The sequence below is a fragment of the Pezoporus wallicus genome, unplaced genomic scaffold (assembly GCF_028554395.1).
Source record: "Pezoporus wallicus isolate ANWC-B61680 ecotype Strahan unplaced genomic scaffold, APGP_CSIRO_Pwel_v1 contig_4264, whole genome shotgun sequence".
Lineage (NCBI taxonomy): Eukaryota > Metazoa > Chordata > Aves > Psittaciformes > Psittacidae > Pezoporus > Pezoporus wallicus.
Window position 1 is genome coordinate 153,797 of NW_026637102.1, and position 27,194 is coordinate 180,990.

Consider the following 27,194-nt stretch of genomic DNA (forward strand, 5'->3'; position numbering starts at 1 on the left):
TATGTGTTAAAAACATTCCTGAATTCCAGTGTTTAAAGGAGAGAGTTGCTCAGAATATACAGTGCCTCTTGTGTATGTGTTTAATCTACCCTGAAATGCTGTCCCAGCAGCTTTCACTCCAGGAACAGTCCAATTCCCTCCTCAGGAAAAGCATGAGTCTGCAATACAGTGACCAAGCGCAAAATGCCAATAAGGGTTCTGAGAGAAGTCAGACAGGAAGATCAGATCTTTGCATGCAACTGTTCCTCCAGCAGAGTCCCTCTCCCCCAAAACAGGGCTTTGTTTCTATTAATGCTTTTGTTTTTCGCTGAAAGCTGCTCAGTTGTTGAAAGTAACTCATATCAAAGCTATTCGTTTGTCATTTGGAAGAATTCTAAAACATGAGACATGGCAGCAGCCAGCAGGGAACCTGCCAGGCTTCCCTGTTGGAAACCCACCAACGGACAGCTGTTCTGGGACGGCAGCTCTTTTTCTCCTTCTCCCTCATGGCTAACACTAGCGAGGGCTTGTTTCTGGGAACTCCCCACAGCAACACCAGCAAAAATACTTTTCAGCCTCATAGTCTGCCACCATCACACCAGCCATTGGCAGCTGAACTTCTGCAGACTCTGCATCATGCCGCAAACACGTCTGCTTCTCCAGCAATCTTGCGTCTATTCAGTTTTTGATCTTCCCCACCCCCTTTTCTACCCAGATCCCTCTATACTCTACAAGTGAAAGAAGCAAACAAATAAAAGGCGATACAGGACATCACCAGTGCTGAAATGTACTCAACTGCTTTGCAAGAATGCTCTATAACATTTTACCAAACTTTTATCTTTAAAGACTGTTTTTCAGAGGGTACATAAAACACACTAACTGGGAAGCAAGCATCATTTCCTAGTGGATATCCTTCTCCACTACCTAGTAGATCCTTTAATAAACAACAAGGACTGTGACAGAAGTAGTAAAACATTTGTGGTAGGAAATCCACTAGTAATTCCTTAGAGCAGGAATTTCAGGCAGTTGGTGAGGACATAGCATAGAAAACACTTTATTTATGACTTACAAACTCTGTTACCATTACTAGATAACATAAAATTAGAAAACAAAATCCAAACATTTAAAGTCTACAAAAATCTAGAGGTTTAGGTTATTTTCACATGAGCATTCTCATTTATGGTATATAATAACATGGGCTTTTACAGCCACTGAAAACAAAAACATCCCTTCTATGACTTGCAAATAGCTCTTTTTTGAGCATACAAGAGACACCATTAATTAGATTAAAGCAAATCTACACAAACTTGGAACCCATATGTCAAACTTACAAAGTTTAAGAAGGTTAGTTCTCTGAGGACTAGAACCCCAATACATTATCAAATTTTTCTCATGGGAGCCATTTATGTGAAAACAAACCAAAGAGTAACTATAAAGCTGACGGGAAAATAAAAACATGTAATGAAGTTAATTTCCGACGTTATTCCATTCCATTACACCACGGGCCAATCCAGCCCATGATTTGTAGAAAATACTGTCATGATTCACCACAGTAGAAAAAAAAAAAAAATCCACCAAAAATTTACTAAATAAAATAATTAAATGAACTATAGGAACTAGAAAACAACCATCAAAAGGATTTCAAATTAAAAGTATGCTTTCCACCAGGATTAAATAAATTCAATCTTCTTAAATGCATTTTGATTTAAAGTTCTCAAACAAATTTATTGTCAAATTAGTATAAGATGCAAACAAGAATAAACTACTATAATGCCAGTATTACCTTATTCAAGCAGATTAACTCTTGCTAATTATTAAATTACACATCTGCCCTGCTGTATGTTCTTAGTTCAAAAAAAGTTCTAATTAGCTATTTGAAAGTGTTAAGGGTGATAACCAAATATTCGCTGTGCATATGGATCGCTGTCTGTTGCCATTTTTGGTCCCGTGTAATGGTGGTAGCTCTCTGGATGAAAGTGTTCACAGTGAAGGCTAATCCATTCTCTTTCAGTACTGTATCGTTCTGCTTCAGCAAGGATTCTAGTGAGAGCCATGATATAACTCAAAGCCATCTGAAGGGTCTCATACTTGGAGAGCTTCTTATCTTGACCCCACTGTGGAACCACCTTTCTCAAACGATCAAAGGCTGTGTTCAGCCCTTGCATCCGTCTTCTCTCCCTGGCATTGGCAGCGAGTCTTCTCTTTGCAGCACTTTCCATCCTTTCTGAACTGCACTTCACAACACAGCCTGGTCCACTTCTGCACTGGATGTCTGACTCCATGCCTGAATCCAAATGACTGGATTTACAGGTTTTCATATTCGATGCAGCTTCAGTTTCACAGACACAAAGATTACTTTTTAAAAACTGGGTATCTAAAAAGTGGTCGGGAAAGCACTCATGTGTGTAGCCTGCATACCTCTTGAATGGGTTTCCAGATGCCAATGATATGATATTTTTCTTAGCATCTAGTAATAAAAAAGATAAATAAAAGGTCTTCTGGCTCTTCTGAAAATGTCTGAAAATTTCTTCTTATTGTTTAAATAAAGAATAAAGAGTTTTTAATGTCTTGCGCTTTCATTCTTTTAATTACTTTAAACTCACAGAGATAGAAAACAATGAAATGTCCATTCTCAAAATGTATGTTACTGAAGAAAATGGTCCATTTAATCCAAAAAGGATCTTAACAGATTAAAGACATTTCAATTCCAAATGACCATTTCAAATGAAAGAAGTCCTGATTCAGTTTAGAAGAGTATCACAAAATTATGAACTGTTGCAATCTGAAGACATAACTTCGTAACAGAAATCTCTCCTTTCTTGACTCCTTCTGGCAAGCAATGATTGTGTCTTACAGACAAGATGCGGCTTTATAGAAACTGCAAAAGCTAAACAGGTGGTAGCAGGTGGGCGGGCAGCACTCTGCTTCCATCTCAGTACCTTCCCACCCTGGGAACTACAGGGGGAAAAAAAACCCAAACCAGTAAAATCCGAACATCACAGCCTTCAGCTGTTGAGAAGTCTTCCAAAGCCAGTCTGTCCAGCCCTAACAACTTGCCATCTGGAGTAGTGTCTGGCTGGCCCCACAAGCCCCTGGCCAGTTAAGCAAAAGATCCTTTCAAAGGATAATCTGTTGCAGCCCAGGGAAAAAAGAAAAATCTCTGTGCATTGTAGTATTTATATTTCAAAATGTGAAAATTCTACTTAGCATTAAGGGTAGAAGAAATACCTATTCTAATGAAACAGAAGAGAATTAGCTTAATGGTATATGGCCAGGAATACTACCGGCTTGCATTACACAGTACCAAAGTAAGTAGACTCTCTTTATCAGAAACACTTCAGAGCCCTTCAGAATTTTAATATTGTCTAAAGTATGCAACACTGCAGAGAGACTAGTATCTTGAGGAGAATGGGCATTATGTATTTGCCTGTCAGCAAATCTAATGTCATTAAAATAATTTAAATATATTTAAACAGTTAAGATCGAGTTATGAACTTATGTAATAATGACTGTAAAAACATTTAGATAGGTCATGATACAGACATACACAGAAACATGTAATTATACAAATTATATAAAAACTGTCCTGTTTAATACACCTTATTAAAGTAAGTACATGTATTTTACAGGGGGTGCAGGGGTGGGAAGTGTCTTTTTAGTAATATCCCTAAATAAGTAAATGCAATAAAAGAGCATGTGAAGAAATCTGTCTGCTGGCAGTAAGGGATCATTTCTGCTATCAGTTGTAATGATAGAGAAGCCACCAGACATACACTCACAACTCATAATCAAAACGTATTTCTTTTACAGTACTTGTATTATTAAAACCATTATCTACATAAACTTACAAGGAAGCATCATTTTATTATATACACAAAAGGTAAAAAAAAACAAAAAACAACCCTGCCATGCAATGATTTATTATCTGTATTGATTTCAAACTTAATTAAATTGTTACCAGCATTCATAAATTAGTAACTTTTTTCAATAGAGACTGAATACTGTATATTTATTTAGAACTATAGCTCAATTGTTTTCCTTATGACCCCAGAACTTGGTGTAGTTGTAAACAGCTGATTAATCCCTAGCAAAAGCAATGACAATGAAATGAGGTTGAATAATCCAAAAACAATAGGATGCAATTGAACACTAATGGACTCCAGCACAACAGATGTTGAATGTAGACTGTTACGCCCAGTTGCTCTGCTCTTAATATTCTGAATCCTAATGGTCTTGAACAGACAGTATAGTTGGGGTAGGGAGTCTCCATTATTCCATTATCAAAATGTTTGCCACATCTTCAACTTTTAAAGAACTATAACTGCATCATGTTTCATTATAAATGCAACATTCCTTGCTGTGTGCATTGACCTGTTCTCCTAAACATAAAGAACTACTACCATGCTTTAAAATGCTACTTTCTGAATGACAATTTCTGATCATTTGTGTGTGAGAGTTGAGAACAGCACCATTCAGAAAAAAACCCACATAACCATATGTCTTTTACAGAAGGATCAGTAATTAGAACATGTGAGGTATTTCTTTTCTGAAAACGTTTCATGGGAAATATGGCATGTGCAGTCTAAAAAAAAAAAATACACCTCTGATCTTCATGCTATTGCCATAGCATATTTTACTGTTAGAGCCTTCTATGCCCAAGTAAATCTGTTAATTAAATCCTTTGTCTCTTAAAGAAAATCTCAAAGGATTTTTATAAAAATAAACACAATAAAATGAAGGTGTTTTGTAAGTTAATAAATATTGTGTGTTTTCATGAGATAGCTATTACTCATTTCAGAGAATTAACCACTCTTAGTGTTAAGAGTGCTGTTAATTTCATACCAGAAATGTGAAATGTACCCCTTTAAAATATCATACGGTATACTATCGTATTTTTTCACTTCTCAGCAGTTTTCCTATTTTTAACTTAATATCTCATGCCAGTATGAATTACAATGAAGACTTCAAACATACCAAAAATCAGTTCTTTAAAACTTTGTATTTTACTCCACTAATGCATAATAATGTAATACACAATGCTGTTAATCTTCCTCTTCCTAATTGATTCACCATCTTTATCATGCTTTGACTAACACACGGATATAATCTCAAGAGAGAAGCTGTGATTTATCGCTCTTACCAAACAAACTGTAACTTTACTTTAAATGATTTACTACCAAATCCCAGGACAAGGACCAAAATCCATCTGGAGTAACAACAGACCTCTAACAGGATTTTACAGCTTATAGGCAAAGCTAAAAATTATTCCATGACAGATTAAATGCCTGGTTTTCATTACCTATAATTTTCTTAAGCTTCTGCTTTATGAAAGAGAAATAAGAAAAGTAAACGTTAAGGTCTCATGTACACCAATCGATTTAGTTCATCTGCATAGCCCACCAGCCATATGAAAATAAATTAGCTCAAGCTTTTGGAAAATAAACTGCTTCATTGCTCAGTCAATAATAGAAATGCTATCAGTGAAATTTTCCCAGGTTTCCTCCACCAGGTGTGATTTCCTCTATATTCCAGCTTGTCTCTGTTATTGGTTTTGTAATTCTATTCCCCTCTTCATTTATTTCTAAAATTTCTCAGAGGTCTTATTCTTTTAACCATTTTTCAAATTATTCTCAAAATTGCTGGAAGTTTTCAAAAAGCTATTAATATATTCTGATGTGATATACTTTCTAGATCCCACCATATATTTTCTCATCTTTCTTGTACATTAGTAATTTCTCAATAATTTACCTTTACTCTTATTTTATGTCATAACATAATCTCAAGCCAGAAGAACATTAGAATCACCAGAAAGAGTACTTGTGTCTACTCGATTACTCAGATTTCAATCTTTGAATCTCTGATTATGCAGGTACATATTTAGTGTTATTCCATGACCCTTGCAGCATTATTCTTGATTCACATTTTAATTCTAAAGCAATATCTTTAATCAAAATACAATGTTTTTCTCAGAAAAAAACAAGAGTGGCAAGCCAGAATGCTCTTTCAGTCATAAGCCAAATTATTTTAGCATTGCTAAGTCACCACTAATACTAGGAAAATAAAGGGTAGTTTCAGTCCATTAAAGAAACAAACTAGTTTCAGGATTTATGACTACATAAATACATACATTAAAAATTGCCTGCTAGGATAGTTAATAACTCAGATGTGATTATCACAGCACCCACTATGAAGAGCTGGGTTTCTTCCATCTATACTAATATGGAAAGCAAAAAACTTATTACTTCTGTTGGACAAATAATAATTTGAAGAGTAAGTGAAAGTAACATTTCTGGTTATAGTCTAATTTGTCAGTACCTTCTCTAGTTCTTCCAAAAATAACATATATAAGCAGTACGTCAAAGCAAGAATCTTACCTCTTCCTTCCAGCCAGCATTCACTATTTAATCTCAGATAGATCCTTTCTGGAAGTCTCATCAAGACTTCTTACCACCGTAGTTTATACTGAGCAAACGTGAAAGACTGGCATGCTGTATGCTGCTTAATTAAGAGCAGGTGGGTAACTAGCAAACTATGACCACCCTTAAGGGCCCAATTTCTAGTAATATTTGATTCAGCTCACAAGACAGGCTAGAAATCCGTGGTGTGCAGAATAATGGATTTTCCTTCCTTGGTTATTTACACTGTTTTCCCTATCACTGCTATAGGACAATTAGAAAACAAAATAATTCACAAGTGAATGCTGTACCCTCAACAGACAGGAAATGTAGACACTGATACTGTTAAGTTGAATAGCAAACTACAGCAGTAAGATGAGTTTACAGTCATTTCACTTAGAGCTTCCCAACTTCATACTGGACACCCTTTTATACAGAGTGCTTAGAACATTTCATTTTCTTCTTAAGTGCGTTTGGGGTGAGCTTTTCTTTGTAAAAGTTCAACACGTAAGTCTCCCAACCACACTTAAAAGCTCTACTTGCCATACTACTCTCAAGCTATCACTTCTTCTCAATTTATCCATTTCTCCTTGACAGTCATCCTTTTTTATTCCGTTACCTTTCTTAAGTAGCTTTCCCTCAGGTGAGGCGCAAAACGCATAGCCTTCCTCAGTGATCCTGACCAGAACAGCCTTTCAACCTAACTTTGTTTTAAAGTGTGATTTTACAAGAGGTCTGAAACTTAAAAAAAGTAATAAAATAGAAAGCCTTAATTTTATCATGGTACTAGAGGAACATGCTTTGAACATTCAACTGTTTTCAAATGTTTCCCACTTGTATTACATATTGACTATGATTACTATTACATATATGCATATATACACACACAAATATACATGAGACAGCTCATGAAAAGAAGGAAATTTCCACTTAGAATGGTACTGGAAACCACTGCACCACTAAGGCAGCAAAAAAAAACCTCTGACACATTATTACAAAGCCAGCAAATTTTCTGAGTATTTCACACCACAAAGGTTCTCATGTGCCAACAAACCTCTACAGAGGTCAATTCCACCTGTGCATGTTCAGTGATCTGCAAAAGCTGGCCTAAAATTTCTCACAAAGAGACCTACAGGCAACGCGCAGTAGGCGACACAAACCGGCCACTATCTTCACCGTTCACCATTCAACTAGCATTGTGCAAGGAAGCTTCCATACTGAAATAGTACAGCTTAAATTTAAGGTTTGCTTTACAGCTGCCCTAGCTACCCTGTGCAAAACACTGATCCTCTGTTCATCTTTCAAACATGAATTAACTTGTTTGGCACTAGCTTCAGTAGCACTGGACAGTACAAATTTGTCCACAGCAACCACTTCAAAAAAATTAGAATTACTTGTTAGGCATTACAAAGGCATTTTGGCACAGGCAAGAACAGAATCCCTCCATCTGGATGTAATTCAGTTTCTCTAACCATATTTTATTTTCCTATATACCCAGTTTCAATATAGCTTCAGACTTATTAAAAACACTATCTATGCTATGCACCAATGAACAGATGAGAGAAGGGGATTTAGTTTACCCTCCAGACTCCAGACAAGAATTACTGTTTTTACAGTCTCTGACAGATGTTTTTCTAACTTGTTATGAAAAACCTCTAACAGGGTAACCAGCAACACAAGAGATAAACTTATCTTTTACTATACCAGGCGTTTCAGGATTAGAAAGATGAAGTAGGTGGTTAAGACATATTTCATCAGCTGATTTGACCGAAGGAAGTATAAACTTGGGACTCTTGCATTCAACTCCAGATTCTGGAGTAAGCAGTACTTCAGAGGTTACTCAGTCTTGGTCCTGACTTCCCTCTGTTACAGCCCCTACACTCCCTCTACCCTTTTCATGTCTCCCATCTAATTTTCATCCTGCTGTTCCACACTCCTGTGCATCACAATCACCTCTGTAAAATAAGGGAATCTCTGAGATTACAGGGAGATAAACTCTCACGCTTCATCTCCTGTGCCACTGTCCTCCAAATACAGTAACTTTGAACCAGACATTTGTTCCCAAGACTGGAGATAGTAACAGCCAAACTCCAGCACATGTGAACTAGGATTCATGTGTTTATTTTTAAAACTTTACAAATGTAACAAAATTTAGTAAGTCCCTGACACAGAAGCAACACCAGTGCTACAAACAAAACAAAAGCAAAAAATTCTTTGTCAAAAGGCATGAAGACCCTCAGACTGAAGCTAACACCTTCCCAGCACCTATAACCACGAAAAACTAGGAAGACACATAAGCTAGTGCTGCAAGTTAGTCAATCTATGGAACACTATAGTGTATATGTATATTATAAAGATTTTTACCTGCAACCTGCTTCATTCAAAGCACAAAAGGAATTAAAGTGCAGGTAGTTTAAAATACAAGATAGTTTAAGTATGAAAATGAGTGTCGAAATTGTTGAAAACAGAAATACCTCTTGACAAGTAGACAATAACCAAAAACCATAGAGAATGGTCCCTGTTTTGCCAAGCAGGAAGGTGCACAAGAAAGCAGCTCTGTAACGGGTAAAATACGGCGTCTAATGCCATGAACATGTAACAACTTAAGTATGTTTAATATTAATCCCTAAGTAATCCCACTAAATTCAGTGGCAGACTGCTTACAATTTTTAAGTTAAGCACCACCAGTTGGAATTTTTGGGAAAAGCACAGAAAGACAATGGGGAAAAACAAGGATCACAAGATGTGATATAAGCAGAGACAGAAGCAGGAACAGAAAGTGAGAATAAAAGGAAGATGAAAAACAAGGAAAGGTTTCAAGTGGGCTGAGCTGCACCAGTTTACACTGGCTGGGATCTATATAATATTACATAGTGTCTTTTCTTTCCTTCTTAAACTCTCTAACACGAAGAGAATGTAATGCACTTTGTATGTGAATTAGTTATACATCTAATTCTTAACCAATTAGGAAGAAGAATCTCAAAACTCTTCACTTCCCAAAACATAATTAATGCTACAATTAATGCTGCTTGTCCAAGCCAAAATCATGTATAAGGTGTGCCATACAGTTTATTGACTGAAATAAAATACATGAAGCAACAATGGTGAAAGTGATGACAAAAAATGCTGTTAATATTTCTATAAAATAATTTTTCAGTTCAGGAGGAGTTATTTTCTTGTGCAAACAGGCATAAAATTACTACCCACTGCCCTGCTTCTCATTGATTTTTATTTGGCACAGTTTGCCAGATGCTGTTTGGTCTAAGTGCTGCCTTGACCTCCACTGGTGACGCCGGCCCCTTTTGGCTTTGTTGTGCAGTATTTTCCCAGCAGGGAGGTCCCACCCTTCTAATAGTTCAGTTGCAAGTTTTGCTAAAGGCTTATAGGTTCCCCATATGTTGTACTGGAGGGGCCAGCCTGACTGGAATTAACTCAGAAGTGGCGTCCAGCATTGTGGCTGTAGCTGGCCCAGAGGAGATTATAAATGCCCCAAAACTAATTAAATATTTTGTCTCCTGCTGGTAAACAAAAGCGAATGAGGGCAAAAATATGAAACGCCTGATTTAACTAGGATCTGTAAGTAGCTTGACAACGGCAACCCTGAAGTCAGTGATGCATGATTTAAAAGCCTCTAATGGGTCAAAGCTGTTACACAAATGAGACTGTTGTCGATTATCCTTCACTTTGCATACTTGCAAAACGGTTACATAAATGTACTGACTATCCATTTTCAAAATATTTCACAACAGCATTTCTCTGGTGAGAGTCGTGCAGTCCAGATATTTCTTTGGAAGCATCATTAGCTTTCACTTCTGCACTGAAAATATATGGAAAATAAATGTGTCCACCTAAAGAAATATGTACAAATAAGAAGTGACAGTATTTGCAGTAACATTTTCAAGGATCTGAACTGACAAATGGTGTTTTATAAAAAAGAGACACAAGAATTCTCTAATTTAATAATATATTTAGTAACATTTTTTAACAAAATTGTTAGCTAAGTGCCTTTTTCAAGGTTTCTCTATTCAAAGATATATAGAATACATATAGAGGAATATGTATTAAAAATCAGTTAAATTATTTAAATATAGAATAATATATATTTAATCAGCTAAATTATTTAAATAATGGATTAAGTGATTTTGATATATGTAATTCAGATTTAATGTATTCAGTTCTGTCAATTAAAAATCCTCATAGCATTTTAAATATTGTATGTCCATAAGGTTATGCTGTATTTTAAAATACACTACTGCACACTTCTTTTCAGTAATGTATAATAGTTAATACATAAATATTCCATAAATAAGTTTCAGAATGTGAAGAAATGTTCTACAAAAAACCCATTAGTAAAGAAAATTAGAATTCCAATTAGATGTTCTACATACTAATTTTACATACATGCTTAACTTCTCATGTTTACGTAATCCTACTGCAGTTAATGAGAATAATCAAGTGTCCAAAGGTAAAAACAGCTGCAAGTTTTGCTTGTCCAAGATCTCAGTTCACAATGCTGTCAGTGTGATCTAGAAAGTGACTTGTTTAACAAAAAGACAGTATTCACCTTTTCTTGGAGGGAATGTGTTAAATCCTCATGTGTTCCATAAACCCATTTTTACTTACTTTTTTTTTTTAATTTACAATAAGGTTATCTTTACTTGCTGAAATTCAAAACTTACTGAAAAATGGCAAGGATCAAACATATGGGTAAAAGAAAATGAAACCTCAGAAGAAATTCATAGCTACATGTATATACCTACATACATAGAAAACATACATACATCTCACTTTGTTTTTTATAGTACTTTACCATTAGATTCTTGCTTTATATTTAAACTGTTATGCAAATTAAGTAATTCACATTCAGTTTAAGTTAAAAACTACACTATTAACTGTAAGGGCTGATGTTGTAATTATTGCTTTCCAAATTACCCAGGAACTTTTGTAGCTGTATTGGTTTGCATCCTGCCAGACAGATGAGTGCACATGCACACATGCATATAACACATCTGCTCTTTTGTCCAAACAGACAGCAGGACGCCACAGACGTTCTTCCATCAAAACAAATGCAATTCTAAAAGATTAAGTTGTTCTAGTTAGGCACACGGTAACATTTAATGTTTCTGACTTTCAGGTCTCCTAAGTGTCACATTTCCAAGCTATAATGAATTAGATGTGACAGCTATATTCTAAAAGCCACAAGTAAAGTGGTTTTGAATGAAGAAACACTTAATGTGGTGATTGCAAATATATAATGCGGGATTTAGAATGCACAAAGACAACGTTTCCAATTACATACGTGAGAATAGCAGAGAGTAAAAAGTGATAAACCATGACTAGAAGAGCAAAAAAATCAATTCATCCAATATATAGAAAAATACTGACTATTTAGTACCAAAAAGCTTGTTGTTTGTTTTTCTCCCATAAACCTAGTTGCTTTTTCCATCCCTTATTTCAGAGATTTCAAGAATCTCAAATGACAGCATCCTATCAGACTTCAGCAGAGTTTTCTCTTGAATTATCCAAACTTCAGAATGGGGAAGTTTTCCAAGACTTAATGAATACCACAGAGGAAATTTCAAATTAAAAGCTTTTTACAGCAGTATATTCATCCACTTCTGTTAAACTGGTTTCCTTCTAGATATTCAAAATAAATGACAAAATCTTCCTTATATAATTGCATACATTGTCTTTTTTGTCATCAACTACTCATGGACCTTAATTCCCAATGCAATAATTGCAGTAAGGCAGCTGTATTTCTGTTGCATCTGGTCCTCTTCATAAACAACTAAGAAGCAAAAAGGTATGTATTACTTGTTTTTATTTACAGCTTTAAGAGTAGTGCCTGATCATAGTAATAACTATATTTTTGTAATTCAGACTCACTGAAAAATGCTCTCAATGAAAGTGCTATCGGTTTAAAGAATTAGGGATGCTTTTAGAGCAAAACACCAGGAGAGCTTCCCACCAAAGTTTTCCACCAGAAAGTCAAGAATGCGAGCTTTACAGCAACGGCTATTTAATCTAACAGACAAACCCATAAAAAGATCAAATAGCTGGACAACAACGTTTCAAAACCATGAACTGGAAACACAGAAAATATTTACAAGAGCAAGTTCCTAGATATTTTACCAAGGAATATAATAGGGGCTCTTCAGAAGCTTATATTTTATATTTAATTTTGATATCTTTCCACTATACTTAAATGGCAAAGTATTGGCTTCAGTACACCGCTTGCTTTGGGGAATATTACAGTCTGTGATACATATTCAGGTCATCAGAGCAGATGAAGCCTTATAGGCCTTATATGTTTGCATCTATGAAATGCAGAAAAAACTATCAAAGTTACCTAATAATCCCAGACAGCGACCCAGGAAGAGTCTGAAACTACACAGAATTCTGTCAAACTGCATAGAGATTAATTTTCCTTATTCTCTAAATCTTTTTGTTTAGGGATAGCATGTATCTTCTTTAAGGTAAGTAGCAGCCATTTAATGTATCGCCGGTATTCACAGAATAAAGAAGCTGGGAAATTCAGTTTTCATTGAAGAGGAAAAAACCTTAAATATTTTACAGGTATCACTGAAGCCCAAAACATATCACCATATCACTCTGTCTTCCTCTGAATCTCGAGTATGGATGTGAAATAGGCACATTTATGACTGGACATGGAACACAAGCTTGTATCTATTTTTTTCAGAAGGGCTGTTTTCTAGAAAGGGTGATAATGTATTCTTCAACAAAGAAAAAGTATCTATTGATCAAACTGGTCTCAATACATTGTACAAGGCCTTTGCATAGGTACGTATCAGAAGAAGCACATGAGAAAATTTGTCCTAGTGAAGAAAAGACCAGCATAATCAGTCTCAGGTCTCAATAGGAGAAGTAAAATGCCTGAAAACAGCTGAGGAGGGAAAACAAACAGAATTTAGAATCTCTCTTCTACTTTTTCTTGGCTGACAGGAAAGTCTAACAGACATGATGAATTAATATTTTAATCTTTTAAGGATCAAGATTCCACCTTCTTTTTGTTCATCTCAAAATCCTAGGGCATAGCACAACCCAATCCCATTCAGCAGGGCAATCTAGCAGAGATTACACCTCCTGAAGTACAATACCCTTTAGAGCTCTTCCTAGAATTGTCTGACTGTACCACCTTTTAATCAGTACTAGCTCTTGATGAGACAACTGAATCCTTTGTCAAGAACTTCCAAAATGAAAGAGAAGTACCAATTAATTGGTATTCTGACTGGGACTAATTCAAAGGTGTCTCCTAGTACCTTGGGATATGATGTATTCTACTTTGGAGAGAATCAGTCAGTCAGAGATTGATGAAGGGGTGGTGAGGTCAGGTCTGCAAATACAGAACCATCTGCAGAGTCTCCTGGGTTGGTACCTGCAGCACAGTAATTTACAGGAGCAGGTGTTTCCTTTAATCTACCTTTTTTTTTTTCTGCTGAAATTGTAACTTTATTGAGAAAGTGCCTGTAGTTTGTTATTAAGAGGGTACTTTGTTTATTATTGCTATTAACTGCTGAAAGGTTTCTGAAAGTTGTAGTAACCACACTCCTAACATTAGTAAGAATACAGACTGTGATGTTAAATATGTAAGTCAATCAGACACATCTTCAGAAAGCTGCTACACATAAACAGATTAAAGTACAAAAGACGGTTTTAAAACCAGCTATTTTCTTTTGAAAGGAGCCATTTCTGTCTGAATATGGGCAACTAAAATTATCACAGCTGTTAAGATAATTTATTTCTGTTTATAGCCATAAATATTTATGGAGAAAGGATGCTTTCTGAAACAAAAGAAAATTTCAAGAATTCCAGATGGAATTTCCCACCTGAATTGAGCTTGGTGGGATGGGAACTCTGGTAGGTCTCCTTTGGTTTGGATTCAAAGCATAGCAAAAGATCAGTAGAGAATATATCTGAATTCAAATTCAGGTTCCTGGCTTTGCTACACTTCATACCCTGCTCCAGCTCTACAATAATCCACATATCTTCTCTAGCCTAACATCTCTCAACCTGACTCCCAGATCAGACAAGCTGTCTTTGCATCATTAACTCCCAACTAGTGGCAAAACCCGAGGGTATGCCCTTAAGTATTTTAACTATGGTGACATATTTCAGACTCTACACAGGAATAACACCTCCTCCTCCTGCTCCTCACAAACATAATTCATCTCCATCAAACTCCTTCCTCTTTACAACTCTAGAAATGTTCTTGATAAATTTTCCTGGGTTTGCTTAATGTATTTTATCTATCCTGTGATTCCTAAGGGGACAAAAATTACATACGGGAAAGTGGTTTCTTGGTTTGGGTGTATCACCAAAAAAGTCACAGAACACTGGAAAGTGGCTAAAACTTATGCTTATGTGATTCATGACATTAAAAAAATGGGGATTATTCTCTTTTGCCATTCAGTGAGGCAAAAAGAAGTAAAAGTGAACCTCTCACTAAATAAATCACCAGTCTAAACTAAAGGTCTTATACTAAAACTGACCTCTAGTACAAATAAATAAAAATAAATCACACTTTTCTACTGTCTGCTAACACACTGGGTTTTGTTATTCCACTTTCTCATTCTTTTGAAAAATTTTAACTATATTTTGCTGTAAATTTTAGGAACTAAAAGAAGGACAGTGACTCAGCAATTGAGAAAAATACTTCGGTTCTCCTTTGTTCTTTTTGTTTAAGACTGGTAATTAAAGACAAATCCACTCCTCAGAAGGAAGGGGGAATAGAAGTCAGAATCAAACTGCTTAATTGGCAGATTTTTCTGATTTTTAATTGAAATTAATTAATGTTTGCCTGATCTGGCATCACCCTAATTTTCATTTAGTTTACTTTTTTTACTTCTGGGAAGGTTCCCTCTGTTTCTGGCATGTTTCCCTGTCACTCTGATAAATACTGAGACAAAGAAATTTTCCCTTTCCCAGAAATAACTGCCTCATCTGTTGCTAATTTCCCTTCCTATCCATTACGGACCACATGGCTCCTTCCTGTGACCTCTTGCTGTCATGAAATCTTTTATTTCCTTTCACAAAATTTTCCAACTTTGATAACAACTTGCTGTCTGCACTCACCTAGATAATACAAAAGAAATGCAATGTATTTTTATGAATACTTTAAGTAGATCTGTTAAATGGCTTATCAAATTAAAACATGGCTTCCCAGTTTATTTTCATCCCTTTAATCTGTACATTCATTCCACAGCAAAAAACTTTTATGGGTTATGTCGCTCTGGTTTTTTTTTTTCTTTTTTTCTTACTTCCTCAGGGTTATGTATTTTCTTCCTGACCCCTACGTGAGGTATGGCTCTGCAAAGGCATATACCAAAGAAGTAAAATGAGCAAATGTGCATTCAAATATTAATGTTTCACCTGCTGGATCTAGCCACAGGTTTACTCAAAACTAACAGTGACCTGTAGATTAATGACCTGTTGGTCACTGGACACATGATAAATAACTCCCAAGCACACGGGAATTTTTGGAATTGCATTTTCCCTTCACATAATTTGCCCTTTTTATTAAGAGACCAGCAGAAAAAGTTCTGCAAATCCTCTGCACCAGAAACACTAACCAGAGACACTGCATTTTGGAGCCTTCCCCTTAGTATCTTCACTTAAATTTAACTCACGATTCAACGTTTTAATTTAATCAAAACAGTACAAGTTAACTTTTCTTAGGAAAAAAAATTAAATTCCAAACTTCTGCGTTACTAACTGTGATATTATACAGGCAGTTCCAGAAAATTCTCTCTTCAAAGAAGTTTTATTTAATTCATGAGGAAGGTCTAGCAACCTGTATTAAGAAGAGTCCATGGAAAGTCCACTATGATGAAGCCCACAGCACTCAAAGATTGTATTTAGCATTATAAGGACCTAAAATTGTGCTACTTGAAGATCACGTGATACTAGTATTTATTTAAATTATAGTAGTCTCTTCTCAGAAATCTACCGTTAAGTATTGTTTCCTTTCTGTATTTTCTGTGCAGACTTTGGCTTTTGGAAATTAACTTAAACATCCCCGTGCTCTTTTTTTTTCTTGATGTGACTCATGCAATTTTGAGTCTGAATTCTCATTTCAAGTGACAATCACACATATCATTTGGTGCTAAGGTAACTTAAATTTGAGCAAGATCCTGAATGCTAAGATAGTTAAATTAGTTTAACAATATACAGCTAATAAAAACACCAGGCAAATCCTTCACATGAAAACATAAAACAAGGCCATACAAATCTCAAATAATTTCATTTGAAGATTGCGCAACCTATTTTCTGCACTAGGAAAGATGAACAGAATTTGTCACAATTCATTTCCTTTACTGTTGACCGAAAATTTGCAGTGTATTAAAGCATGTCTAGGTAATTACAATCATCAGGTCAACTACACAATATTTCATCAAAGTAAAGTTGCTACTCAGAAAGTGAGTGCTCTTTTTCTTGCCACTCTCAGCAGCCTTGCTTATTTTGCATATGGTTGCATGTTTAATTAGCAATCCTTCTGTAAGTGTCTGCAATTAGCACAATGATGATTAATAAAATAACTCCTTTAAAGCTCCATTTAGGCAGCAGAACTGCACAATCAGGTATAATTAATTCATCATTAATAAATCATGGCTGATTAACTAATCTGTTGATTACAAACACATTACTGCATAATCTCCCACCTGAGCTCTGGTGATTTTTCTATCCTGAACAGAAACAGAGACAAAGTAGCAGTAAACCATAAAAAAAATGCACTAAGCAGCAGAGATATTGGTTGGGCCAGGATATTTAGATAGCAAGTATATTTAAAATTTACTGGGCTTTGTTCATTATTATTTCCCTAGAGTTAAAAGAAAAAAATAATTGTACTATTTGTTAAATGTGGATGAATAATAATTGCTTCTTTAGTTCATTTATATTCTTACAGAAGCTTTTTTTGGTTGGTCTTTTTTTCCCTGAAGAATCTCAGATTCACTCTTTGCATAAACCAGCAGGAAGTAGCAAACACAGAACAAGCCTGCAGTATCACTCCTGGAGAAGATGCAGGTAATAGCCAGAAAGTGACCAGTTTGCTTTGTAAGACAGCAAAGTCAAGGTGGCTGCTAAATGACATTGCAACACTGCTGCTAAGCTGTCTCCATAACCATGTCTTGCATTTGATAATGAGTCCATGTTTACAAACCCATTTCAGGCCCATGAACTTCAGCAAGGTTCAATAGGAAAGAACATGCATTTTCCATTCTGAAATTCCTTTTGCTTGCCACCTAGGTTTTGAGCTTTGTAGTGCATTTAAATCACATTTTTAATATATTCTGTGTAGCAGTAGGAGCTAGAAACTTTTATTTCAAATGAACCATAGGATTTTCTCACTGTTACTTGCCTCCAGATTCTTAGGCTTAAGTTAAGTAACAAGTTATGATAAAATTCAAATTAACTGGAAACAGGAACAACTAAGATCCTCATCATTTATAGACATCCAGCTGTTCCCACAGTATGAAAATGCCTTTGAGTTCAAAACATTTCATGCTGAAATATTGCAAAGAAAAGGAACAAATGCAAAGCTTAGCAGAAAAGCAAACTGAATAGGAAAACAGTTTTAGCTAGAGTAACTGAAACAATTCAATATTGCCAATAAATCCAGAGAAAGACCAGAACACTAAAGGAAAAAGTGATTAATCTGAAACAGTAAACTTCACGAAGAAAATTACAGATCTTCGGTCTTTGAAACACAGATTACATCGCTGTGACCAATAAAATTTTATTGCAATTTTTAATCAATTTTATGTGCATCAGTATGTCAATCTCTTAAATCCTTCTGCTAAATCTGTTAATTAAAAATAGACTAAGCAGCAGTACTATGAGCCACTGCAATACCATTCATGTTTGAAAACTACTGTTCATAAAAGCACATTTCTAAACCATTTATACTTTTTCATATTTTAAGTAAATTAATAAACACATGAGCATCATTTCAATATATGGCAGAGTTTTTTTTTTTAAGTACATAGTCAAATTTCATGGAAAATGAAATGGAAAAATGAATGGAAGAAGTCCGATTATTTTATCACAGAAGGTTACAATTCAAGCAGGAATGGTTTCTAACACGGAATCTTGAAACAAAGAACAGAATCATTTACAAGCAGAAAACCAAGACTCTTGTCAGTGGACATTTTTTGAGGTCAGTGTACGTATGAAATGGCAAGAGAAAAGTGAAGAAAATAATACAAAGAATCTTGAAGATTAGGAATATTGTCAATAATTTTTTTTAAATGAACAGTAAGTAATCAAAGACTTTTGAGGACAGTGGTAATTCACTGCTTAGAACTAAGGTATAATCAGTGTAATACAAATTATTTGAAGGTGTGGGAGATTAGTGTCAATTTTTTCATGGTGGGTTGTTGGGACTTTTTTTGTTTGATGGGGGGGGGAGGGAGGTATTTTTGCTTGAGTTTTTTGTGGGTTTTTTTTTTTCAGAAAGTCAGGTTTCCTTTTAAAACAATAGCAACTCGCCCTGCAATGTCAACTCTTCCATCATTACGCAATGAAATCTTCAACTCTCCTCCACGGCGGGAACATTGAAAAGCTAAATGGAAACAAGAATCCATGGTTAAAAAATAGTATCTATCACAAATTATTTTAAAAATCCAGAAACACTCATGGAAATGAAGCCTCTGTCTCCAGAAACCAAGAAGCACTAGGGCAAGAACTGTTCTAGGACACCCTGGATGGATTGTCTTTATGGATGAAGATTAGCTGAGCATCTATCTCGACTACAACTTGTTTATTAAGTCTGACAAAAATGCTAGTTAATACAACTAGCAAAGGATACTTTGATGTAGCCAAAGTTTCCTTTGTATTATCTAAAGAAGCCTTTAGACCTACTATATAGATTTTAAGAATTCTCCCATTCATAGGATAGGCAGTTTCTGTAGGTAAGAAGGAAGAACACTGAGTATTATCTGCGTAAGAATGAAGAATCACTTTACTAGTGCTGAACATCTGAAAGTAGATACTAGGTTCAAAGGATGCATTTGGCTAATAGGTAAATAAAGTTCATGCAGGCAGTGGAAAAAGTCTACAAAGAAACACATGCTGCTTCAGTTTTCACAAACTAAGACCAAATTCTTACACAGACAAGACCACCTATTGATTTATATAATCCTGAATATAGAAATTAATGCAGCTGGATAAAGTTTAAGTAGAAAAAAGCCTTCCACTTGTAAATAAGTACAGAACTAAACTTTTGCCTGAACTGTTAAGCCATATAACAGGTAGGACAATAATGCTCACTTAGCAGGTTGAGTCTATAGACTCGTTTCAGTAGTCCAATTTTAGTTGCACAACTACTTGATCAGAAAATTATCTCGTTCAGATGCATTAAGCAAAGGCTTGAGCTTCATATAGTGCTGTTTTTGTAAAAGACTGTAAACCAATGAAGAGGCAGGAACATCTGCAGTCTCCTTACTCAATGGACTTAACAACTACAAAATTTGTTCAAAGCTAATGGGCAGGTTTTTCCCCTACAAACCCCCAATTTGTAAATTTGGTAGTGACTGTATTCAGATTCCAACAGAGCACAGGATCTCACCGTTTAACAAACGGTGTATATATACTGTGAGCTTTAAAACAATTTCTCAGGCACAGCTGACAAGAATGTTCTTCCTTTTAACAGAATATTAGATTCCTAGACAAAGCAAACACTCCAAAAAGGTGGAAACAGACTGAAATACATACTGTATTTTCCATTTACAGAACCACTGGTTATTGCTTTTAACTTCTCAGCACATCTAGGTATGGATTAATGCCTTCAACCTAGTATTTTGAACTCTTATAAAGATCCAGACCATGCTAAATTTTATCAATTATTATTGCCAAGTGTGAATACACAGCTAAACTTTCCCTCATGATGGCAGATGTAAATAAGAGATCAATTATTCTAAATCTTCAGAGGTTCGTTGATTGGTTGTTGTTTTTTTTCTGTCTTTAAATGCGGAGCCAGTGCTGCCTGTTTCTTGGCAATAAAAAAAAGTGAAAAAAAAACCAAAAAAGCTTATATGAAAATTATATTTGACTTATTCTTTCTCTCACAAAGAAATACTGATATGTCACCCTATGTCTGGAAGTAAACAGAAATGTTACACTTGTGTATAAATGTGACGTGGTCAATCTATATGCTGAGATTACCTGGGAAAGAGGAAAGCCATGATTACAACTCTGCAAAACTTCACTTCATGAGAATTCAAACTAGCAATAATTTAAATACAGGTACATTTACTAAAGCAGCTTCCTCACATATTAAAAAAAAAAAAAAAGGTGAGGAGATTGAAAAGTTGTAAGATAAGACAGACTGTGTTGATCAAAAATTGTCCTGCACAAAGCCGCTTTTCTTCACAATAACCTGGAAAATCCTCCATAATCTGCTTGGTTCTATTAAATTCCTTATGCATCTTTATAAATGTTATCTTGGAAATGTGAAAACTATGTGAAGGGCTAGATGCAGAGACAGTTGCTAAATATTACATTCATTAGCAATTATGAAAGTATACATCTGAGAGATTATTTTTCTTTTAAATCCTGCACTCTTCAAATGAAAGAAGACAAGGATTGATACCAAGCTTTGATTTAACACTCAGCTTAAATTCAAGGACAAGTACATCATTTCAACAAAGATCATAAAGCATTTCACCTTGTAAAAAGACTGGAAAATTCTTTGCTGTTGATGGGGCTAGATGTTGTTTGAAGATTTGGTCTATTAAAACTAGGAAAAGAACTCAAGCACAGGAAATTATGTCTGATACTTCAGCAGAGATGCAACTGACCTCCTCCTAGAGGTCACAATACCCAGAGCGATGTGACAATATCTTCCCTTGTTTTTATATGATTTCATTATTTATTATTTCATATGGGATCTATCTTGGAACTAACAAATCTTTCATTTTATGGAAGAAAATGTTCCTTTATTCTTGCAATAAAACACATCAGTATTACAGAAGCTACCAGAGAGGTTTCTAAAAAGTCAAAAGATGCTCTTATTAATCTTTGGTGATATGGAATCTTCTTGATTGGCAGCCATCTTTTCCAAATAATCTCATTAGTAATAGAATTCGCCCCACTACCACATGATACTCTCCAGTCACATGCACGTAAAGAAAAGTTATTTCTCACAAACACACATAGAGACCACATGTTGATCAGATGTCTTATTCTCTTTAAATCTGTTTTGTATGATTTCTATCACAAAAGTTGAGGACATAAATGGGGGGGGGGGGGGGGGGAATGAGAAGATAGAAAAAGAATGGGAAGAAAGCACATTTTTTTCACTAACACATCAGAGAAGCTGATTACAGTACCAACTGCCTTGCTGCTTGAGATAGTTTCTCTGAGATAGCAAATGGCACAGTACATGCAAAATACATGAAAATGAAAAAGAGGTAGAAAGTATAATTTAAAAATACAGACAGAATTCCTGTCTGATTACTTAAAGAAGCAGTGTCTGTAAGAACGGCATGGAAGAGTTTCAGAATCCATATTAACATCTGAAAATGCCAAAAAATTCTGAGAAACAGTCCATAAGGATGCATTACAAAAGACAGTTTCTTCTCTTCAGAAAATATGTTGAGATCTCTCTCCTCCCCTTCCCCCACCCCAACCCCCAAGTTACGGCAAATATCACAGATTTCATAAAGTCATAAAATGGTTTGAGTTGGAAGGGACCTTAAAGCTCATCCAGTTCCAACCCTGCTGGCATTGCAGGGACACCTTCCACTAGACCAGGCTGCTCAAAGCACCATCCAGCCTGGCCTTGAACACTTCCAGGAATGGGGCAGCTTCCACTTCTCTGGCCAACCTATGCCAGTGTCTCACCACCCTCACAATGAAGAACTTCTTCCTTGTACCTAACCTAAATCTACCGTCTTCTAGCTTAAAACCATTCCCTCTTGCCTTATCGCAACTTGCCCTCATGAAAGTTCTTCTCCAACTTCCCTGTAGGCCCCCCTTTAGCTTAATGAAAATACTGATACCTGTCCCAAATACCCAAAATGCAAGTCATAAAGACTAAGAGGTAAAATTCCATCAAAACACATCGTCATGGTTTAAGCCCAGTCAGTAACTCAGAACTATGCAGCCGCTCTCTCAGTCCCCCCTCTCCTTCCTCCTCCGGCTCCTGGAGGGATGGGGAGGAGAATCAAAAGAGTGTAAATCCCACAGGCTGAGATAGGAACAGTCCAGTAACTAAGGTATAACACAAAACTACTACTGCTACAACCAATAATAAAAATGATAAGGGAAATAACAAGGGGAGAGAATACAATTGCTCACCACCTGCCAATCAATACCCAGACAAACCTGAGCAGCAATCTGGGCCTTCCAGGTAACTCCCCCCAGTTTACATACTGGCATGACGTGCTGTGGTATGGAATACCCTTTTAGCTGGTTTGCATCAGGTGTCCTGTCTCTGCTCCCTCCCGACTTCCTCTGCCCCTCCTCACTGGGAGGGTACGAGACTGAAAAGTCCTTGATCAGAGCAAATATTACTTAGCAACAACTAAAAATGTCGGTCTTATCAGCATTGTTCCCCGGCTGAAAGTCAAACACACAGCACTGCACCAGCTACCAAGAAGGAAAAAAATGACTGCTGCAGTTGAACTCAGGACACACATAAACAACATAATCTGAAATTTGCCAAGCGTCAATTATGATGAAAGGTCCAAAGAACTAAAATCCAAAATCAGAGATCAAAAAATAACCACAGAGAATTATAATCCAGAAACTGACACTTCATGTCATGTTGGTGAGTAGGAAAAAAAAACGATTTCTTAAATATTACTTCACACAAAATATTACATAATAGAATCATAAAATAGTTTGGGTTGGAAGGGACCTTAAAATCATTTAGTTCCAACCTCCCTGCCATGGCAGAGACACCTTCCACTAGACCAGGTTGCTCCAAGCCCCAGCCAACCTGGCCTTGAACTTTTCCACAAAGGGAGCATCCACAACTTCTCTGGGAAACCTGTTCCAGTGTCTCACCACCCTCACAGTAAAGAACTTTTCCTTATGTCTAATATTATACTTATATTGAGAAAATGGATAGGCACTTATTGTTACAGTTTGTATTCTAGTAATAATGTAAGTTTTTCCTTTTCTACTGTGGAGCTTTTACATAAATGGGCAGCTTTGCAAGAAAAGAGTTTCTCTTACCAAGCATTTCTTTCTTCCCCAGCTGCTCCGACCAGTAGCTGCTTAAGACAGCATGGGCAGATCCTTAAAAGAAATTGGAAAATAAAGTACAGAATTAAATTGGAATCACTACTTTGTAGAGTAAGAACATTCAAAATCTAAACGCCATTAACAAATCAAGTGCCACATGTGTGTTTAGGACAAAACATCTGAGAGTTTGCACAGCAAACAGAACTTAAAGCTTTATCATTTAATTTATTTATGATAAAGCAGTACTACTTCCTCATCCTCTGGCTTCAAAGGAGATTTTGCCTGGTGAGGGATTCAAATACACAAATAGTACCAATTACAATACTTGATCCAAAGTACTCATTTGTTTACCAAAAGTGAAGTTTCCTAATAACAGAGTCTCAAAATATTAAATTTGAAATATTTTCATATAAACATGATGCTGTTCAGTGAAATCCAAACTGCTCTCCATCAAAAATGTGAATAGACTTTTAGATATTTCTTAAAAATAGAACAGGTGAATAGAAGTCATTCTGTAAAACAAAAGTATTTCCTCTTCTAACAGTTTTCACAACAAAACCTCAGAGTTTTTTTTTCAGTCTTCAATGATGGTAAGTATCAGAATGTAACTCTAGGAAAAATGTAAGGTCTCACCACAGCTTCTGAAAACTAAAAGACCAATTTTTTAATTCCTGACCAGCAGATGGCTTAAAAACTTAAGATGACTTCTCAGATTCATAGCTAGAAATGCTGCTTCAGTCTGCCTTAGCAGCTAGGAGCAAAGACACTCTTCTGGAAACCCTACTGTGAAGTAACTATCAAGACTCAAAGACAACAGGACATGTAGTATTCCTAAGAAATCATTACAAAAGAAGTATCATACAAAGCCATACCACTGTTAAAAGTATACTTCAGCAATACAATAAGAAGTTTGATTTCTATAAAAGAAGGACACTTAAAGATGGGAGACAAGCAACAGCAAGCCAAGAAGAATCTCAGAGATTCCAGAAACTTCTGGCTTTTCCTACATATCATAGAATTGTAGAATAGTTAGGGCTTGAAAGCAACTTAAGATCATTCCAACCCACCTGCCAAAGGCAGGGAAAATATCAATACTAGTCTTCCCAGAAATCCTTAGGAACGAGCTCTGGGATTACATACATCTACCAGACTGTCCCCAGCTTTATCAAGAATGCAGGACTGGGTATAAGAAATAACTGAAATTCATTGCTTTTATTTCTTTGTAAACCTTTATTTCTGCTAGGAGTGTTGAATAATTAACATTATTCCAACAAAGAAATTTTCTCTTTATTTAGCAAAACATTTAATGAACATTTTTGACCAAGTTCTCAGCTGAATCATAGAATCATAGAATAGTTAAGGTTGGAAAGGACCTTAAGATCATCTAGTTCCAATCCCCCTGCCATGGGCAGGGACACCTGTCATTAAACCATGCCACCCAAGGCTCTGTCCAACCTGGCCTTGAACACCACTAGGGATGGAGCATTCACAACTTCCCTGGGCAACCCATTCCAGTGCCTCACCACCCTAACAGGAAAGGATTTCCTCCTTATATCCAATCTAAACTTCCCCTGCTTAAGTTTTAACCCGTTAACCCTTGTCCTATCACTACAGCCCCTAATGAGTAGTCCATCCCAGCATTCCTATAGCCCCCCTGCAGATACTGGATGGCTGCTATGAGGTCTCCACACAGCCTTCTCTTCTCCAAGCTGAACAGCCCCAACTTTCTCAGCCTATCTTCATATGGGAGGTACCCCATTCCCCTTATCATCCTTGTGGCCCTCCTCTGGACTTATTCCAACAGTTCCATGTCATTTTTATGTTGAGGACACCAGAACTGCACACAATACTCCAAGTTTGGTCTCACAAGAGCAGAGCAGAGGGGCAGGATCACCTCTTTTGACCTGCTGGCCATGCTTCTTTTGATGCAGCCCAAGATACAGCTGGCTTTCTGGGCTGCGAGTACACACTGCCAGATCATGTTCATTTTCTCACCGATCAACACCCCCAGGTCCTTCTCCACAGGGCTGCTCTGGATCTCTTCTCTGCCCAACCCATAGCTGTGCCTGGGATTGCTCCGACCCAGGAATAATAATTAACCTGTGATTTACCGGTACCTAAGCAAATATCATTCTGTAACAACCATCATCACACCTATCCACTCAGAGTGGATATTGTGTGGAATAGGCAGAGAACAAATCTTCCTGTCCCCAAATACACAACTGGCTGAGTTATTATTATTCATAGGCATGAATATCCCTAATAAGTGTCAAGAAACTAGAGGACAGCTCAGCTGAAGTACAAAAATAAATACAGACACCAACAGAAGCGGATATGAACTTTTACTGCAATTCCAATTCAATACTAAACTAGCCTTTCATTTTAATTGGAATACTTCAGGGAAAAGACCTGAAAAAACATACAGGAATATCTGGCCTGATGGTAATAAGAAGCTGATTCTTTCTGCAAGAGTTGGCATCAATCCTGAAGTTTTCAGTTTAATGAGCACACACCTGCTATCCATATAAAACAGACATTTATAAGAGAGACTCCAAAGTACAAAACGAGATTAACAAAGTTTAATAAGAACCTTTTAATTGAACTGAAACAAGAGTAAGAGTTGCTTATCTCCCAAACACATACCTGTAACAGGGTCTTCCAGAACTCCATACCAAGGTGCAAAATATCTGGAGTAGAAATCATGGCCTTTACATTTTCCACTGGAATTTCCCTTAAGAGTGAGTATGAGTCCTTTCACCTTTCCTGTCTTTTCAGCTGATAAAAAGCGTTGTGCACTCACTTGTAGTTCTTCCAACACAGACCTTGAATATAACCGTAGAATTTTATTAGCCCATATTCTTCACTTTACATGAATTTAAGTATTGAAAAGGAACTACAAAGTCATCCTCTCTACAATCCCTAAATAACCACAGTAAAATGTTAGAAGAACAAGATTCCTAGCATTGCCCTCCCAATGCAATTTGACAGAAGACCACCCTGAATATAATATGCTCTGAGTGGGCACAGAAAGAAGTTCAAGCCATGCATTTCCTACTTATTTCTGAAAACAGAGCATGCTGGAATATTAGCTACAGAAGGGCACACTTTGTTTCAATGTTTAACAATTGAAAGGAAGATTTCATCACTACAGAACGCAAATAGTAAGCACTCTTATCTCCTTTCAGAGAAAGCAAATAACTAACACCATTCAGATCTTCATGGAATTCTAAAGCACTCTACAACAGTCTCAAGTCTGTGAAGTTGCAGATTGCTCACAACAAAATGAAGTCTGACAGAGTAACAATAAAAGTACTTAGCTGAGGATATTTCTATCCCCCATCAAGTCAAATCTCTAAACGTTAGGCCAAACTTCAAGTGAAAATGATAACTTGGCCTGATTAATGAGGTTGTGTTTTGGCAATATATATTCAAATGATACTTAACGATGAAATTCAGATCTCTGAAATTAAAAAATGCTTTGGAATCTGAACTGGAATCTGAATTGGAGTAAATAGCTATAAAGCTACTTATGATGCTGTTAAGTACATGTAAGCAGATTACAGTCAAATATGAGTAAGAATCCGTGGCACTCTGTTTCACAAAGCAGACCTC

The 27,194-nt window shown here is 36.2% G+C and overlaps 2 protein-coding genes across 12 annotated transcripts in view; both read right to left on the reverse strand.

Moving 5' to 3' along the window:
• PBLD (phenazine biosynthesis like protein domain containing) overlaps positions 1 to 27,194 on the reverse strand; it is a 68,063-nt gene that overhangs the window by 33,617 nt on the left and 7,252 nt on the right. For 5 of the 11 annotated variants that reach the window (XM_057403252.1, XM_057403249.1, XM_057403243.1 and 2 more), the window contains 3 exons: positions 26,226 to 26,404; positions 23,574 to 23,636; positions 18,815 to 18,954 (listed from right to left, as the gene is read on the reverse strand). In XM_057403252.1, coding sequence (XP_057259235.1) covers positions 18,842 to 18,954; positions 23,574 to 23,636; positions 26,226 to 26,404 — 355 coding nt within the window. In that variant the 3' untranslated portion in view covers positions 18,815 to 18,841. Of the gene's footprint in view, positions 1 to 10,165; positions 10,192 to 18,814; positions 18,955 to 21,016; positions 21,121 to 23,573; positions 23,637 to 26,225; positions 26,405 to 27,194 lie in introns of those variants that run through there. The other 6 variants (XM_057403251.1, XM_057403247.1, XM_057403248.1 and 3 more) reach the window with 4 other exon arrangements.
• Positions 1,018 to 3,557, reverse strand: ATOH7 (atonal bHLH transcription factor 7). Its single transcript, XM_057403254.1, has one exon. It carries the CDS (start codon positions 2,295 to 2,297, stop codon positions 1,863 to 1,865), a length of 435 nt encoding a protein of 144 aa, XP_057259237.1. The 5' UTR covers positions 2,298 to 3,557; the 3' UTR covers positions 1,018 to 1,862.